Source organism: Camarhynchus parvulus, chromosome 1 (assembly GCF_901933205.1).
Source record: "Camarhynchus parvulus chromosome 1, STF_HiC, whole genome shotgun sequence".
In the NCBI taxonomy this organism is placed as follows: Eukaryota; Metazoa; Chordata; class Aves; order Passeriformes; family Thraupidae; genus Camarhynchus; species Camarhynchus parvulus.
The window spans coordinates 100,695,374-100,709,370 of NC_044571.1; the positions used below are offsets into that span (position 1 = coordinate 100,695,374).

At 45.4% G+C, this 13,997-nt stretch overlaps 1 protein-coding gene across 1 annotated transcript in view; it reads right to left on the reverse strand.

Moving 5' to 3' along the window:
- Positions 1 to 2,316: 2,316 nt before the first annotated feature.
- MOGAT2 (monoacylglycerol O-acyltransferase 2) overlaps positions 2,317 to 13,997 on the reverse strand; it is a 28,478-nt gene continuing 16,797 nt past the window's right edge. The window contains exons 3-6 of the mRNA XM_030953183.1: positions 6,444 to 6,648; positions 4,845 to 5,019; positions 4,495 to 4,694; positions 2,317 to 2,471 (exon numbers count right to left, since the gene is read on the reverse strand). Of these exons, the coding sequence (XP_030809043.1) occupies positions 2,317 to 2,471; positions 4,495 to 4,694; positions 4,845 to 5,019; positions 6,444 to 6,648 (735 nt within the window). The remainder of the gene's footprint in view (positions 2,472 to 4,494; positions 4,695 to 4,844; positions 5,020 to 6,443; positions 6,649 to 13,997) is intronic.

Genomic DNA, 13,997 nt, shown 5'->3' on the forward strand with positions numbered 1-13,997 from the left:
ATAGCATGTGACCTGTTTTATTGGATTGGATTGTGTGGGATTACAGGAGTGTTTAGAAAGTTGAGCAGGGTTCTATTAAATTCTTCCTTGCTGCTGCTTATTTTCTAGAAATGGGAGGGATTTGCAGGGGGTTATTCAGATTAAGAATCCGGTGGAATCCTTGCAGCCTTGGTCAGGACAGGAGGCAAAAAAAGGAAATAAACCCCAATGCTGACTTGGTATTGTCAGTTGAGACAGAGTTTTCAAATTTTTAATAAGGTTTTCTTGTTAAATGCACTTCTTGCAGTTTCAAGAACAAAAATGAAGTGTGTGTGATCTGCAGGATTTTTGGTGGCTCCTCGCAAGTGGGGAGTAGGATATGAGGAAGAGAAAGAAATGAAGGGAGGGAGAAAGAAGATTAAAGTATCAGGGCTCTGTAAGGGTGAACTGAGCAGATGGCTTCCTGCCACCTGAAACTTCCAGTCTGCAAAATACCATTAAGTGCAAAGTTTAAAGAAGTTCTGAACATCAAAAAGAAGCAGCTATTTAGAGCCTTGATCACCTGCCATATGTGGCTCCCCCAAACCCCAATGGATATGTCCAGCCCAAATCACATTTCCCTTTCCCCATGTCCTAGTCATGCTCCTCTTTCCTAAGAAAATGATCTCATTTGTAAAACAAAATGCACAATGACCCTGCTACCATAGCTGGTGACTGGTCATGTTCCTATGCAGGGATGTCTGGGACTAAACTAACCAAATTGGAAGCAGGACTCCTAGAGCCCAGGTATGGTGAAACTTTTGGATGAGTCCCTAGACATTGCAAATTTATTTCTAATTTATATTTCTAAACTAATTATTAAAGAATGTATTCAGAGCAGGCAGCAAGCAGCTGAGGGGCAGCTGCAGTGCCAGGTGTAGATGTGTCACAGACATCTTTTATGAAAAATCCTTTCCTTAGGATTTTTCCTCCTGAGAAGCTGAGAGGCCTCAGGAACAAAATGTAAACAATGATTATCTGCTGCTGTGGAATGCAACAGGTGCATCTATGATTGGTCACATGTGGTTGTTGCTAATTAATGGCCAATCACAGTCAGCTGGCTCAGAATTTCTGCCCGAGCCACAAGCCTTTGTTATCATTCTTTCTTTTTCTATTCTTAGCTAGCCTTCTGATGAAATCCTTTCTTCTATTCTTTCAGTATAGTTTTAATATAATATATATCATAAAATAATAAATCAGCCTTCTGAAACATGGAGTCAACATTCTCGTCTCTTCCCTCATCCTGGGACCCCTGTGAACACGGTCACATAGATGGAGCTGTGGTGGCAAGAGCTGGAGGCAAGAGGCAAGAGCTGACCCTTTGCAAAACAAAAGGACACAGGGACCTGTGGCACAGCCAGGCACATGGACACTCCAAGACACAGCAGGAGCCAAGGACTCAGCAAGAAGAGCCCAGATTTTCCCACACACTCAGGGCACATAAGCTAAGGGTTTCCTTTGTTGGAGATTCCTTCTGGAGGATCTCACCCCAAGCTGTTATTTTGTTCTTATATGATAAATTATTTGAAGGATCCAGATGTCTGAGACTGTGCTGTGGGAAACCAGGGGTTGAGCCAGTAGGGAAGCCTAGTCTGACTGGAGCTGCCAAGGCTCAATCCCTGCTCTGGTGGTGTGAGTGTGACTGCCAGAGTGGCTCCTGGTTTCTTTATAATAATTAGAAATATGTTGTAGTTTCAATACACATTTCTAATGGAATTAATTTAATTTCTTTTGTGCGAGAGGGCTATGGCATCATGCTGCTGAGGGGGCTTGACATCATGCTGGACCTTTCTGATAAACTCTGTTTCAGGTGGTGAGAAAAGAGCCCAAAGCAATTAAAAACATGAAGAGCACCAAACAAACAATGTTCATTTATTGATCTAGATGAATTATATTAAAAAAAAATATGCCTTCATCACAAATTATGGCTCATTGTCCCATTTCAAAATGAAAATAGTGCAAAGGAAATAATTTCAATAATTCAGAACTGCCTGGAAATATCTGTATAAACTGGCATCCATGCCAGGCTGGAATGTTATTTTTGTGCTGAGGAGTTTCAATTGTGCTGTCCACAGATGAGATTTTTTTTCTTCTCTTTTATATCTTTTATGTCTTCTACATGGAGAAAAAATGAAAAACCTGTCTCTACACCCATGCAAATACTGGGAAAATCAAGTTCTTTTCCCTACACTATATAGACTGTGTGTTAACTGTGACTATGTTGAGGTTGTGAAGTAGTTCCAGAGAAGGGGGAAACTTGGAGCTAGGTCTCCAAGGTTTCACCTCGCTTAAGGCACCTTATATAAATTCCAGGTGGCTGTCTTCTGGGACATTATATTTAGCTTTGTGCTTCTCAAAGAGCTCAGACAACTCATGTAGGTATTTTTCATGGAGTTGATCAACTTCTTCCTCAGAGGGTTTGTGCTTCTTCTGCACTGGAATTGGCTTCCCAACTGGAAAAGAAGTACAGGAGTTAGGAGGAGTCAGTGTCACTGAACACTTTGCTCACCCTAGCACAGAGCTGAGGTCAGCCTGTCCGGGATGGACAGTTCACTATGACCAGGTATTTCCCGGAGCCTGGGAGATAACACAGCCAAGGAGGGATGGTGGCTCAGATCCTGACCAAGCTCTTGGTCTCCAGGATCACACTGGTCCTTGCCTCAGTTTACCCATCTGCAAAGCTGGCTAATGTCAAAGACCCTCTGTGTAGCCTTTTGAAGTAAGAAGTGCTGTATCCCAATGCAGTCCCAAGAGCTGCTTCTCACATCTCAGATGTGCTGCAGATAAACACAATGTAAAGACAGGATCATATTTGGGTTGGGTTTTCCAACTTGTTTCCACATAGCCCTGGGAATCTGCATTGCAAATGGGGAAAGTGAGGAACAGGGGAGCCCCACAATATTTAAATACACTTGCATTGAAGGTGCTTCCACTTTGCTCAGATTAAAGATTCTGTGAAATATCTGTTTTTTATTAGGAAGCAAGTACTTACTTATCTTTTAAAAATCACATTTTATTCAACAGCAAATCTAGTTATTTTGATTCCTGTCTTCAGAATAGCCTTTCCATCTCCCAGAGCAGAGGACAGTGAAGATCCATGAAGTATTTATTTTGCTCTGGTCTCTTACTCAAATTGTTTTTGTCAAGTGACGGAGGGTTTCAACATGTTATAAGGCTATTCTTCATCCAATTAGTGAAGAGCCCATGTGATACTACACAGCTCATAAAACCATTGAGACAATCCAAACAGGTTCTAATACAATTAGATGTAATTGCTCGTTGTCAAACTTCATCAGTGGTGTAAGCTCCAACCATTCCAAACAGCATTTTTAATTAAATTAATTCACAGAGCATCAGCCACACTGGTGGACCAAGCATGGAGATGTTGGAAAACTTATTCAAAACCAAAGATTTTCTTGAAATCTGGTCTCCCATGGACATGGTCTCTGGTCAAAACGGTTCATCTTCCTCACATGCAAATAGGTTTGGATTTGCAGATTTGTCTGCACAGGACAGTGAGCAAAGCTGCAAACTGCTTGAGTGTTTGGAGAATCACAGAATGGTTTGGCTTGGGTGTGACATAAAGATCATCTCATTCCACCCCCCTACCTTGAATAGGGACGCTCTCCACTAGACCAGGTTGCTCTAAGCCCTGTCCCAGCTGCCCTTGAGCACTTCCAGAGAAGAGGGGCAGCCACAGCTTCTCTGGGCAACCTGTGCCAGGGCCTCACAGCCAAGAATTTCTTCCCAATATCCATTTAACCCTGCCACCCAGTTACTCCATGCCCTTTTCCAAAATCCCCCTTCAAATTCCCTTCGAATTTGCCATTCAAATTCCCCCTTTCTTGGAGGCCCTTTAGGCACTGGCAGGGGCTCTAAGGTCTCCCCAGAGCCTTCTCTTCTCCAGGCTGAACATCCCCAGCTCTCCCAGCCTGTCTCCCACATGCTCCAAGCCTTTGGACCTTCTCCATGTTTTCCAGCAGCTCCCCATTCTTCTGATGTTCTTGCCCTAGAGCTGGAGGCAGCACTGCATGAGGGGGTCTTGCCTGAGTGGGGAAGAGGAGCAGAATCCTCTCCCTTGACCTGCTGGTCCTACTTGTGTTTGTAAAACTGCCTTGGTAGGCGTTTAATGCAACCCTACTGCAGTGTTTTTTGTCACCACGTTGTGGTGTTGGGGTTGTCTGCATCTCACAGGAGCGATGAGCTTGGCCACATTTGCTCTGGGGCTTTTCACAGCACAGCCCAGATGGGCTGGGATCTGTCATGACATCAAACCAGATTGCCAAAACAGTGAGACACAGGAACAGTTTGGAATGCTGCTTTGCAGCGCATTTCTAGCCTACCCCTGCTTGTGCTCTCTGGCATGAGGCTTCAGCATGGCAGGAGGGTGACACAACCCAGGGACTGTCCCTGTTTCCCCAGTTTGGCCAGCTGAGAGTGTCTGGCATCATGTCAGAGTTCTGTGGATTGACTCACCCACGGTGCAGATGGGCCGCCGGTAGGGTATCACCCCAAAGCTGTACTGGAAGATACCTCGTGCATGGAAGAGGGGAAGGGAGATGCCCATGATCTGCTGGAGAAAATGCTGAATCCTCCTCAGCCAGGAGCCCCGGGGATTCTTCACCTGATCAAAGACATCATTCTCCCCAAAGGAAAAGGCAGGGATCAGGGGGGTGCTGCAGGGAATCAAAACCAGTAGGGCGTCATGATTAGCAAAGCCCATTCCAAAACCCCTTCATTCTTCTCCAAAACAGAAACTCCCATTAACCAGCCACAGAGATGAGCACCCCTTTCTCATTATCCCTGGACTCCACCCCCTTCCTCACCCATTCTGGATGGCCAGGCGCACAAATCCCTTCCTGTTCTTCAGCAGCAAGGTGAAGGATCCTGGACGGGCATCCAGAGCCTCCTGTGCCCCACCAACAATGATGGCCAGCAAGTTCCCACCCTCTGGCTTCTGCAGCACGTAGGATGCACTCTCCTTGTCAGAGGGGATGAGGCCTGCAGAGCAGAGAGAAATTAAAAGTAAAACCCACCTGTCTCTGGTTTGCTCTGCACCTTTCCCCCCCCCATAATCCATCTCTGGAGAGGTGCTAAGAATTTTATTTTCAGAGCTGAAAACCTCAGGTCAACTCCCTTAAAAGGTGCTAGATTTGCACACAGCTCTGCTGGGTGAGTACACAATTATCTATCTGCTGTCTGGCAGAAGTGAGAAGTGAGGGAAAAATTTAGGAAAAAAAATAAACACGGAACTAGCTGCACTTGAGTCCTAGAAAAAATCTGTTTCAATTTGTTGTCAAGTGAGACCATGTCAAATTCTGAATAATTCTGATGTCAGAGAAACATTTGCTTTAGGTCAAAACACATGCACGTTTCAGTGGATGGTGCTAATTGAAAGTGGAATTTGATTAAGGTATTTGGTCGTCTGGTGTTGTTTACTCGAATAAGATAGAAATCTTTAATTCAGAAATGAAAAAGCAACATTGTTTTGAATTTTTTTTTAATTAAAAAAAATCCTTATTTCAGGGGCTGAAATAATTTGCACATTAAAACCTCATTGTGAAATGGATTCAATTGACCTGAAAATTAGTTATGCACCCAACTCCAACATTACAGTGACTAAACCTTCCTTCACCTGGGTCATAAGTGTTTCATATATCTCACGGTTTGGATTTCTCCTCTTCTCTGTAAGTACTCTGGCAGCAGGAGCCAGAGTTCATGAGGAAAACAGGGTAATGGATGCCCTGGGGTATATCAGATGGAACTGGATGCCCTGTTTAGCCTATTGAATTCTGCCCACATTCAGCTGGAGAAGTGACCATTGCCAAGCCCACTGCTGAGAGATGGAGGTCATCCTGGCGGTGTCCAAAAATCTCTCAAAACTCCCTTTCACCTCTCTCAGTTTAATTTTTACCTGTCCCTTTTCCTATTCCTTTTCACTACATCTTGCCCCCTGCCACATTCCATTGAAGCAGCATGAACTACTATTTTCATCCTCTGTCCCTGGATGCTGCTTCCCTGGAAGCAGCAGATATTTCAGAAAAAGCATCTTTTTCCTCACAATTTCAAGTCTGAATATAATTTTTTATGGAAAGAAATACAGGAACACCCTGGCCTGCAGCTCTCAGCATTTCTGTTCACAATTTGCTCCCCATTTTGCTGTTCCACAGCACCTGCGCAGTGATGCCCTGAGCACAGAGACCATTTATGGAGTTGAACAACAGAGAGAACAGCAAGGAGGGCAATTTTTAACTTCAGAGGTTTTGGGTTGCCATCTCAAATAGCTGTGTCCATGAATGGGATCCAACTGGCCCCAGATGAGGGAAAACAGACCCTTGACTCCTCCTCCCCGTGCATTTTCACTCTATGTTCCTTAAAAAAGCACCCACACATACTACTGCTGGCCAGAGGCCCATGCTCCTTACCTCCACTCATTATATAGTCCCTGAAGAACGGGAAGCGAAACCACAGGGAAAGCATCATCAGGTGGGGGGTGATGCCTGGGAAGAGTGTGGAAAAGCCAGATGACTCTGTGCAGAAATTGATAAAGGCTCCAGCTGCCAGGACTCCATGGGGATGAAATGCCACCAGGTAGTTCTGCCGAGGGTCCAGCTCTGCTGTCTTCACCAACTGGACACAGAGATGAAGCCAAAAAGTGGTCAGAGTTAGTGCTGTAACCTCAGCAGGGAGGAACACCGGCTATGAAGAGCAGATAAGGTATTCCTGGAGGGGAGTGTCTTGCACCCACCATGCCTTTCAATTGGAAAAGGTTAACTGGAACAACTCCCTCATTTTTCACCGAGATGTATTTCATTGCCCATATTTCCATCTCCTCCTACCCATTGGCCTAAAATTACTTTTCTAATGGCACAGTTAATTTTGTTGCCCTGAACTCATCTAGGTGCTATTGGGAACCAATTTTGTTTAAAATGTCCTCCAATAAATTTTCTAATATGGGGGGGAAATCAAGAAAAGGGTGATTTCTTCCACACAGTACCTCTTGATCCCACAACCAGAACAACAGAGACAGTACATAATCACTCTGGTAGACCTACTACATAGCACAAGCATGTGTCCCACCCAAGAACTTGGTGTGCATCAAAGGTTTATCCCGTCCTGAAGCACGTGCCAGGTGATTCCAGGATGTTTTCACACATGGCAAATTGAAATCTTAATTCCCAGGCATCTAACAGAGAAGCTGATGGTTTCCTTGCCCCTGGGAAAAGCCTGAAGGATGACAGATGTTTGTGCCTGTGTTGGGTGCCCAGGTCCATCAAAGAGCAGTGGATGTCCGCCCAGGGCTGCTGCAGCTTTGGCAGGAGGGAATGGAGAGTGCCCATGCCCAGCATTTTAGGGATGGGCAGCATGGATTGCAGACACAGTGCAGCTCATGGCCAGCCCTTGAGGGCTGGCTAAGCAGCTTGCTAAAATCCTCAGCCAATCTGGAAGTGATATTCAAGCCCGGGATATACTACAAGGGAGAATGGGTACCACAGAACAAGAGGGGATGGTTAAAGGGAGATAAGGGACAACTGGGATTTGATCTCCATGGCACTTGGTATGGACTGCCCAGGGGAGAACAGCTGATGTGACAAACCCAGCCTCCAGCTCTGGCACCAAGACCTTGCCATGCCAACATCTGTGATGGTGGTCACAGGGGTCTTAGGATGAGGGAAGAGACGTAGATCTGACTCCATGTTACAGAAGGCTTGATTTATTATTTTATGATATATATTACATTAAAGCTACACTAAAAAGAATAGAAGAAAAGGTTTCATCTCAGAAGGCTAGCTAAGCTAAGAATAGAAAGGACAAGAATGATAACAAAGGCAGCTGTCTCAGGCTCTCTGAGCCATCTCTGCTGATTGGCCATTAATTCCAAACATCCGCATGAGACCAATCATAAATGCACCTGTTGCATTCCACAGCAGCAGATAACCATTGTTTACATTTTGTTCCTGAAGCCTCTCAGCTTCTCAGAAGGAAAAATCCTAAGAAAGGATTTTTAATGAAAAGATGTCTGTGACAAACATCAGCCAGCATAGCCCAGGCAGAAGCAGGCAAAACTGACTGCTGAAATCTCTGCACCATTTCTGTGGATGCTGAACGCTCACAGCAGCAGGGAAGGATGAATCTTTCCAAGGTTAGTCATCACATCATTTCATCACTGAAAGGGTGGTCAGACATTGAAACAAGATGACTAGGGAAGTGGTGGGACCATGATCCCTGAAATTGTTCAAAAATATGTAGATGTGTCACTTGGGGACATGATTAAGTGGCATTTGCAATAGTGCTGGGGAACAGTTGGACTCAATGGTCTTAGAGGGCTTTTCCAAGCTGAACAATTCTGTGATTCTGTTATCAGGCAACTTTCCAGGCAACTCAAAGGCATTTGTGCTCAAGAACAACCAAAGCCCTATGCATTTAAGTGTCACCCCTCCAAGAACCCTGATGCCATCTGCACTCAGGGTGCAGTTAATGGTGCATGTGTTTTCCTAGAAGCTGCCAGAACAGCAGGTTCATCATGAGAGTATATTTTACTTTCTTCCATCGTGACTCATTTTCCACCTGTCTGAAAGCACTGTTGACTGTACATGTGCCCATTCAAGCTGCTCCTAATGAGGGGAATGGACAAACCAAGTCCCACAACTGCCCAGGTGCAGAGGTCTCTAGGCAGGAAGAGAGGCAGATGGCTGAATCACTAAGTGCCCACCATTTGCTCTTTTTTGAGTAATCTCAGCTTGCATCAATGTTTCCTGCATTCATCCTCAGCTTCCAAACAACGTTTCATCTCCAAGAGATTTATAAGCAGGGAAGCAAGATGTTCAGGTGTGTTAGAAACTGCTACATTTCTGGCTCTGTGCATGTAGGGAGACACAAGAGGGCAGCCACTGAGCAGTCAAATTGCCTTGATGGGAGAGTTTGCCTGTGCTAAGACACCACACATCTGTAAAAACACTCCCTAAGAAACATCCAGCTGCTATCTCGGTGCTCATCCCAATGAAAGAGGAGGGAGGACAGGAAAGAAAAGAACAAAGGTTAGTGCTTGGAGTGATAAGACAAGGGAGAATGGTTTTAAACTAAGAGAGGGATGATTAAAACTACCTATGAGGAAGAATTTTTTATTATAAGAATAGTGAGGCCCTGGCACAGGTTGCCCAGAGAAGCTGTGGCTTCCCCATTCCTGGAGGTGTTCATGGCCAGGGTGGATGTGGCTTAGAACAATCCAGTCTAGTGGAAGGTGTCCTTGTTCCAACAAGGATGAGTTTTAAGGCCCCTTCAAACCCAAACCATTTTGTGATTCTGTGGTAAGACATGGTCCTTGGCAACTGGCTCTGGGTGGCCCTGCTTGTGCAGTGGGTTGGGCATGGTGACCTCTAGAGTTCTCTTCCAATGTCACCCAGCCTTTGAATCTGTGATTTTTGACACCCTGCTCTAAGCCATGGGCAGCTGGAGGGTAGCAGTTGAGCCCCTCAAGTTTTGGTGGATCTGGGTGATGTTTCTGCAAGTGCTGTCCCCTGCAGTAGCCCTGAGGAAAGAAGGTCCTCGTTTTGTCACAGAGCCTGCTCACATCTGGATGATTTGGCCAAAACTCACAGAGAAACCAGAGAGCTTGTACAAGACTGAGAAGGAAATCTGTAGCAGAGGAAAGGCTCAGGCAATGCCTCTAGATACCATAGGTCTAGACTCTACACTACCCTTTTCCCTCTGGAAACTCTTCAATACAGAAACTCCATCTTCCCTTCTGGATTGTTCCCACTGTCTCACTCCTTCCCCCTCCACCTGGCAGAGGTCAGTCTCCATTCCCAAACTTCCAGGAAGGTTAATAATGTGACTCTGCACAGCCTCCCCCTCCTGCCATCCAGCCGAACTGCCTAATGGAACTGGGTTTGAGGTACCAAGGAGTGGGCCTGTCCTCCATCCTGCCTCAAATGAGTTGTCTTTTCCACACCCTCTGGATGGCATTTGCAATTCCAGTCTTTATGAGTGAACTGAACATTTAATAATTGTCAAAGTACTTAAGAGTCCAACCGAGCTGGTGTGTGCATGAGCATGAGAAAACCCAGGGGTTTTCTGGTGAAATAAGAGCAGTTTCTCATCTCAGAGGTGTCTGAGAAATGCCAAGTTTATGTGTATGACCTGTGGTCTGGAAGCAGCTGTTAGCAGCTCAGGGTTGTGCCCTCCAAGCTGAGCCATGGGTTTGTTGACCTCCTTGAGATTCCCTTTGGCATGGTCAGGATGCTGGCTGATGCCTTGGCTGCTGCCAGCAGTAATGATTCATTCTCAAAAGTGTTATGAAGCCTTCTGGATCCCAGGTGTGGGGTGGCCTTCCTAACATTGTTTAGGATGGAAAAGCCCTCTAAGATCATGGAGTCCAAATGCTCCCCCAGCACTGCCAATACCACCACAAATCCATGTCCCCAGCTGCCATATCCACATTAACATCCCAAATAGGAGACCTGACCAGCAAGCTCCTGGCTTCTTCATCTAAAGTCTCCCACACTGAGTTGCTACTGCTTTTCTGTCCTTCTCTGGTCCCAAAATCTGTTTACATGGATGTCATAGTCAGTATTCTGCTCTTAAGTAGGATAAATCTTTTGAATTTGTACTAAACAAATCCTCGTGTCTGTAGCTCTGCATAGACACCTCCCAAAATCATCTCTTGCAGGATGGAACATGCAGCCAGTTTCTCTGTAAGAAGAAGCCCAACAAAGATATCCAGGAAACCCAACCAGATCTGAAGAAGGACAAATTGTGCCAAACTGAGAAGAAGCAGGTCACCCACCCAAGGGTGTCTGGATGGGAGACCAAAGGAAGGGCAAGTATCTGAGTACCACCAGCAGCTGCTGAGGAGGATGGGCTTCAGTTCCCATCAATGGTGAGAGTTTGAGAGGTGCAGTTGGAAACAGGGAGATCTTTGATCCCTGGGGTTTTCTCCTGGTGCCACAGTGTCAGGTCAGAGCTGTATTTGGAGCAAGTATTTGAGAATCTGACCAGCCAGGTGGATTTAAATTGAGTTTGGATGGGACTTCACCACCCTCACTCCCAAAGCTGTGTAAGGATGGTAGCTCCAAAATGCTCAAGTCCTCCCTTCCTCTTGTAGGACTCCTTTATCCAATGGATTAGCAGTGCAAATGGTGGGACACAGTCCTCCAATGGATGTCAGCCACAGCCCCGCTTGTAGTGGTTTTGGTTCACCAATTTCAGATTTCCCCAGTTTTGAGATTTTGCTGGCCAATGCACCAAAGAGTGTGGCAGGTTCGGTGCTGGCCAAGCACCAGTGCACTCACTTCCTGCTGTGAGACAGGATTAGGAGAAAGGCAAAGCAGGCTCAAAACTTTAAAAGGGTATAAAGAAAATTTTATTAAAAGTAACTAAAAGGAAAAAGGTAGTAAGAATAATAATAATAAAAACCTTCAGAACACTTCTCCTCCCCCCACAACCCTTTCTTTCCCACTGACAATGTAAAGAAACAAGACCTAAAATTTCCTGTCAGTTTAGCACCTCTAAAATAGTCTTTCTTCAGTTCACTCAGGGAGAGAAGCCCCTCTTGTTAAGTTTATGGAGACTTCTCCACAAGAGGTAAGAAAACAGTCCTCTCGTGGCTCTCAATTTCCTCACCAATAGCAGCCACCTGGGGAACCCTGCCATCATGAAGTCCTTCCCATTGCCACAAGCCTTGCCACAGCTTGTTGATGGGCCATGTCGACTTATGGGGTATTGTTTTAAAGATGAGCTATTCAAAGGCAAAAGTTCTCATTATCTATCTCTAAAATAATCTTCATCCCTGAGAACAGAGATCTTCTTTTCCTGGGGGCACCAGACTACTCTTATTTCTTTCTCTGTTCAAATTTCTCATGGGATCACAGCTACTTTCACATCTGGTTACTTTAGCACGGAGGCCTTTGCTCAATGTCAATTTGAACTTTTCATCTCCCGATAGTTTCATGCATTATAGGGAAAAAGAGTCTTTTTCTCCATAGCTTACAAGAGGATTTCGGCCCCAAGACCAAGGCATCTCCTCATCCCTCCCATTTGCGACTATAACAGTGAAAAGCAGCTTGAGAAAAGAAGATGAACATCAACTCAAGGATTAATAGTTTCAACCAAGGGAAGCTGGACATCACTGTTATGAGATTTATAGCCCTTGCAATTAAAAGGTGGACCCACATCTGCAGAGCTGGACCTCACCAGATGGGATACTTCTTCCTTCTTTCGGAAACCAGACCACCACCATCTGGGGATACTCCTTTCTGGGATACATCCTGAGAAAAACTAAATCACAATAGTGTATAGAATTGTGATGTAAAAATTGGGAATAGAAACTGCTGAGAAAGCTTATGAATACCCCTATAAATACCTGTAACCCTCAACTATCGGTGTGCAGTTGGAGGGGAAACTTCCCCCACTGTACCCAGCACTGTATTGCTCATACTTTACCATATTAATTAATAAATTGATTGCTGCTTGAATATTGGCCTAGTCAAGCTTCTCATTTATAACAGGGGGCTTCTCCTTCCCCCTGCCCAATGGTTGCGGACAACTCCCATGGGATAAAATCCTGGCATCGTCCCAGGGCTGCGTGTGGGGCCCAGCGGGCTCAGCTAGGCCCTGGGCTGGAGGTGTGTAGCCAGCAGCCAGATGTTAGCAAGGCCGGCCCATCCAGCCCTGGAGCACCCCCTCTCCCTGCCCAGAGCAGGTGTGGGAAGAGGGGGAGCCAGCAGGCGGCCCGGGGGAAGCGGGCCCAGCCCAGCCCAGCCCAGGACAGGGCCCGGCGGGCTGGGGGCGTTGCCTTCTTGCTGGCCGGGAAAGAAAGTTCCTGGGCTTCTTTGGTCTTCAACATATGCTTTTCACAGAGGTGTGTCCGGCCTCTCAGTGGTTCAACAGACTGCCAGTTATACAAAAAGCTTTTGCCTCACTTCCCCAAATTCCTCCCATGTCAAACTATGACACCCCTCTTAAGGACACTCCAGAACAGAAAAGAGAGGGACAACACACGGGACAGAGAAGTTCCTCAGAAAAGGATAGCATGGGGGCTTTAGGCCATTTGGCCATGCTTTGCTTTTTCCCAGACAGTGCCTCTTCCAGTCAAAGGAAGGAAGCAAAGGGTACAGTCAACACCTCTGGAAATCAGAAATTGTATTTGATGTCATGGACCATGGCATAAGTCCTCAGTTGCAAATAATACCACTCTTCTGCGAAAAGAAAGGAAATATTCCTTGCAGGGATTGGTTCACATGAACTGGAACTGTCCTCTCTACAGTGCCTTGCAATTCCTGAGAATTGTAACACACTCAAATAACTTCTGTCAGCATTTCTGCCATTGTGACATATGTTATACAATAATTCATGCTAAAGGAAATTAAAGCCACAGCCTCTTGTGTACCAAGCCAGTGTCCGGCAAATAAAGAATAGAGATTCAAACATGAGGAGGACACTGTCTCCCGGGATGTGTATTTCAAGGGATTTCTTTCCATCTGACAAGACCCCAGCAGGAGTCATTTGATAGGCATCATCAGAAGTTTATGCCAGGAAGTTTTCACCTGACAGGATTCCAGGAATTATCCATCAGTTCCGGGAAACGAGGCAGCAAGAAAGAAAAAACTATGATAATATGCTAAAATATGCTAAAGAAGAGACCCCTTCCAGAGCCCAAAAGACTGTATAAAACAGAGCCCTTTGAAATGACATTTTGGAGACTCACAGGGACTTTGGTGCGATAAAGGCCAAATCCTAAGTGTCCCCGACGCTGATTGCCTGGCTCAAGAGTCGAAATCGCTTGTGGCTTTTTCCAAGTTTATACTCTGAGAATTTAATAAATTTCCTTAACTGTTAAATTGGAGTATTCATTTATAGCACCATGATGAGAATGAATGAGTTATAGGATGAAGTCTTCCCAAATTACTTCCCAAAGCTTCAAGGGTTTAACAAATTCTCCAGTAACTCATTTTAGTTATGCTAACAAAAACCAGTAACAC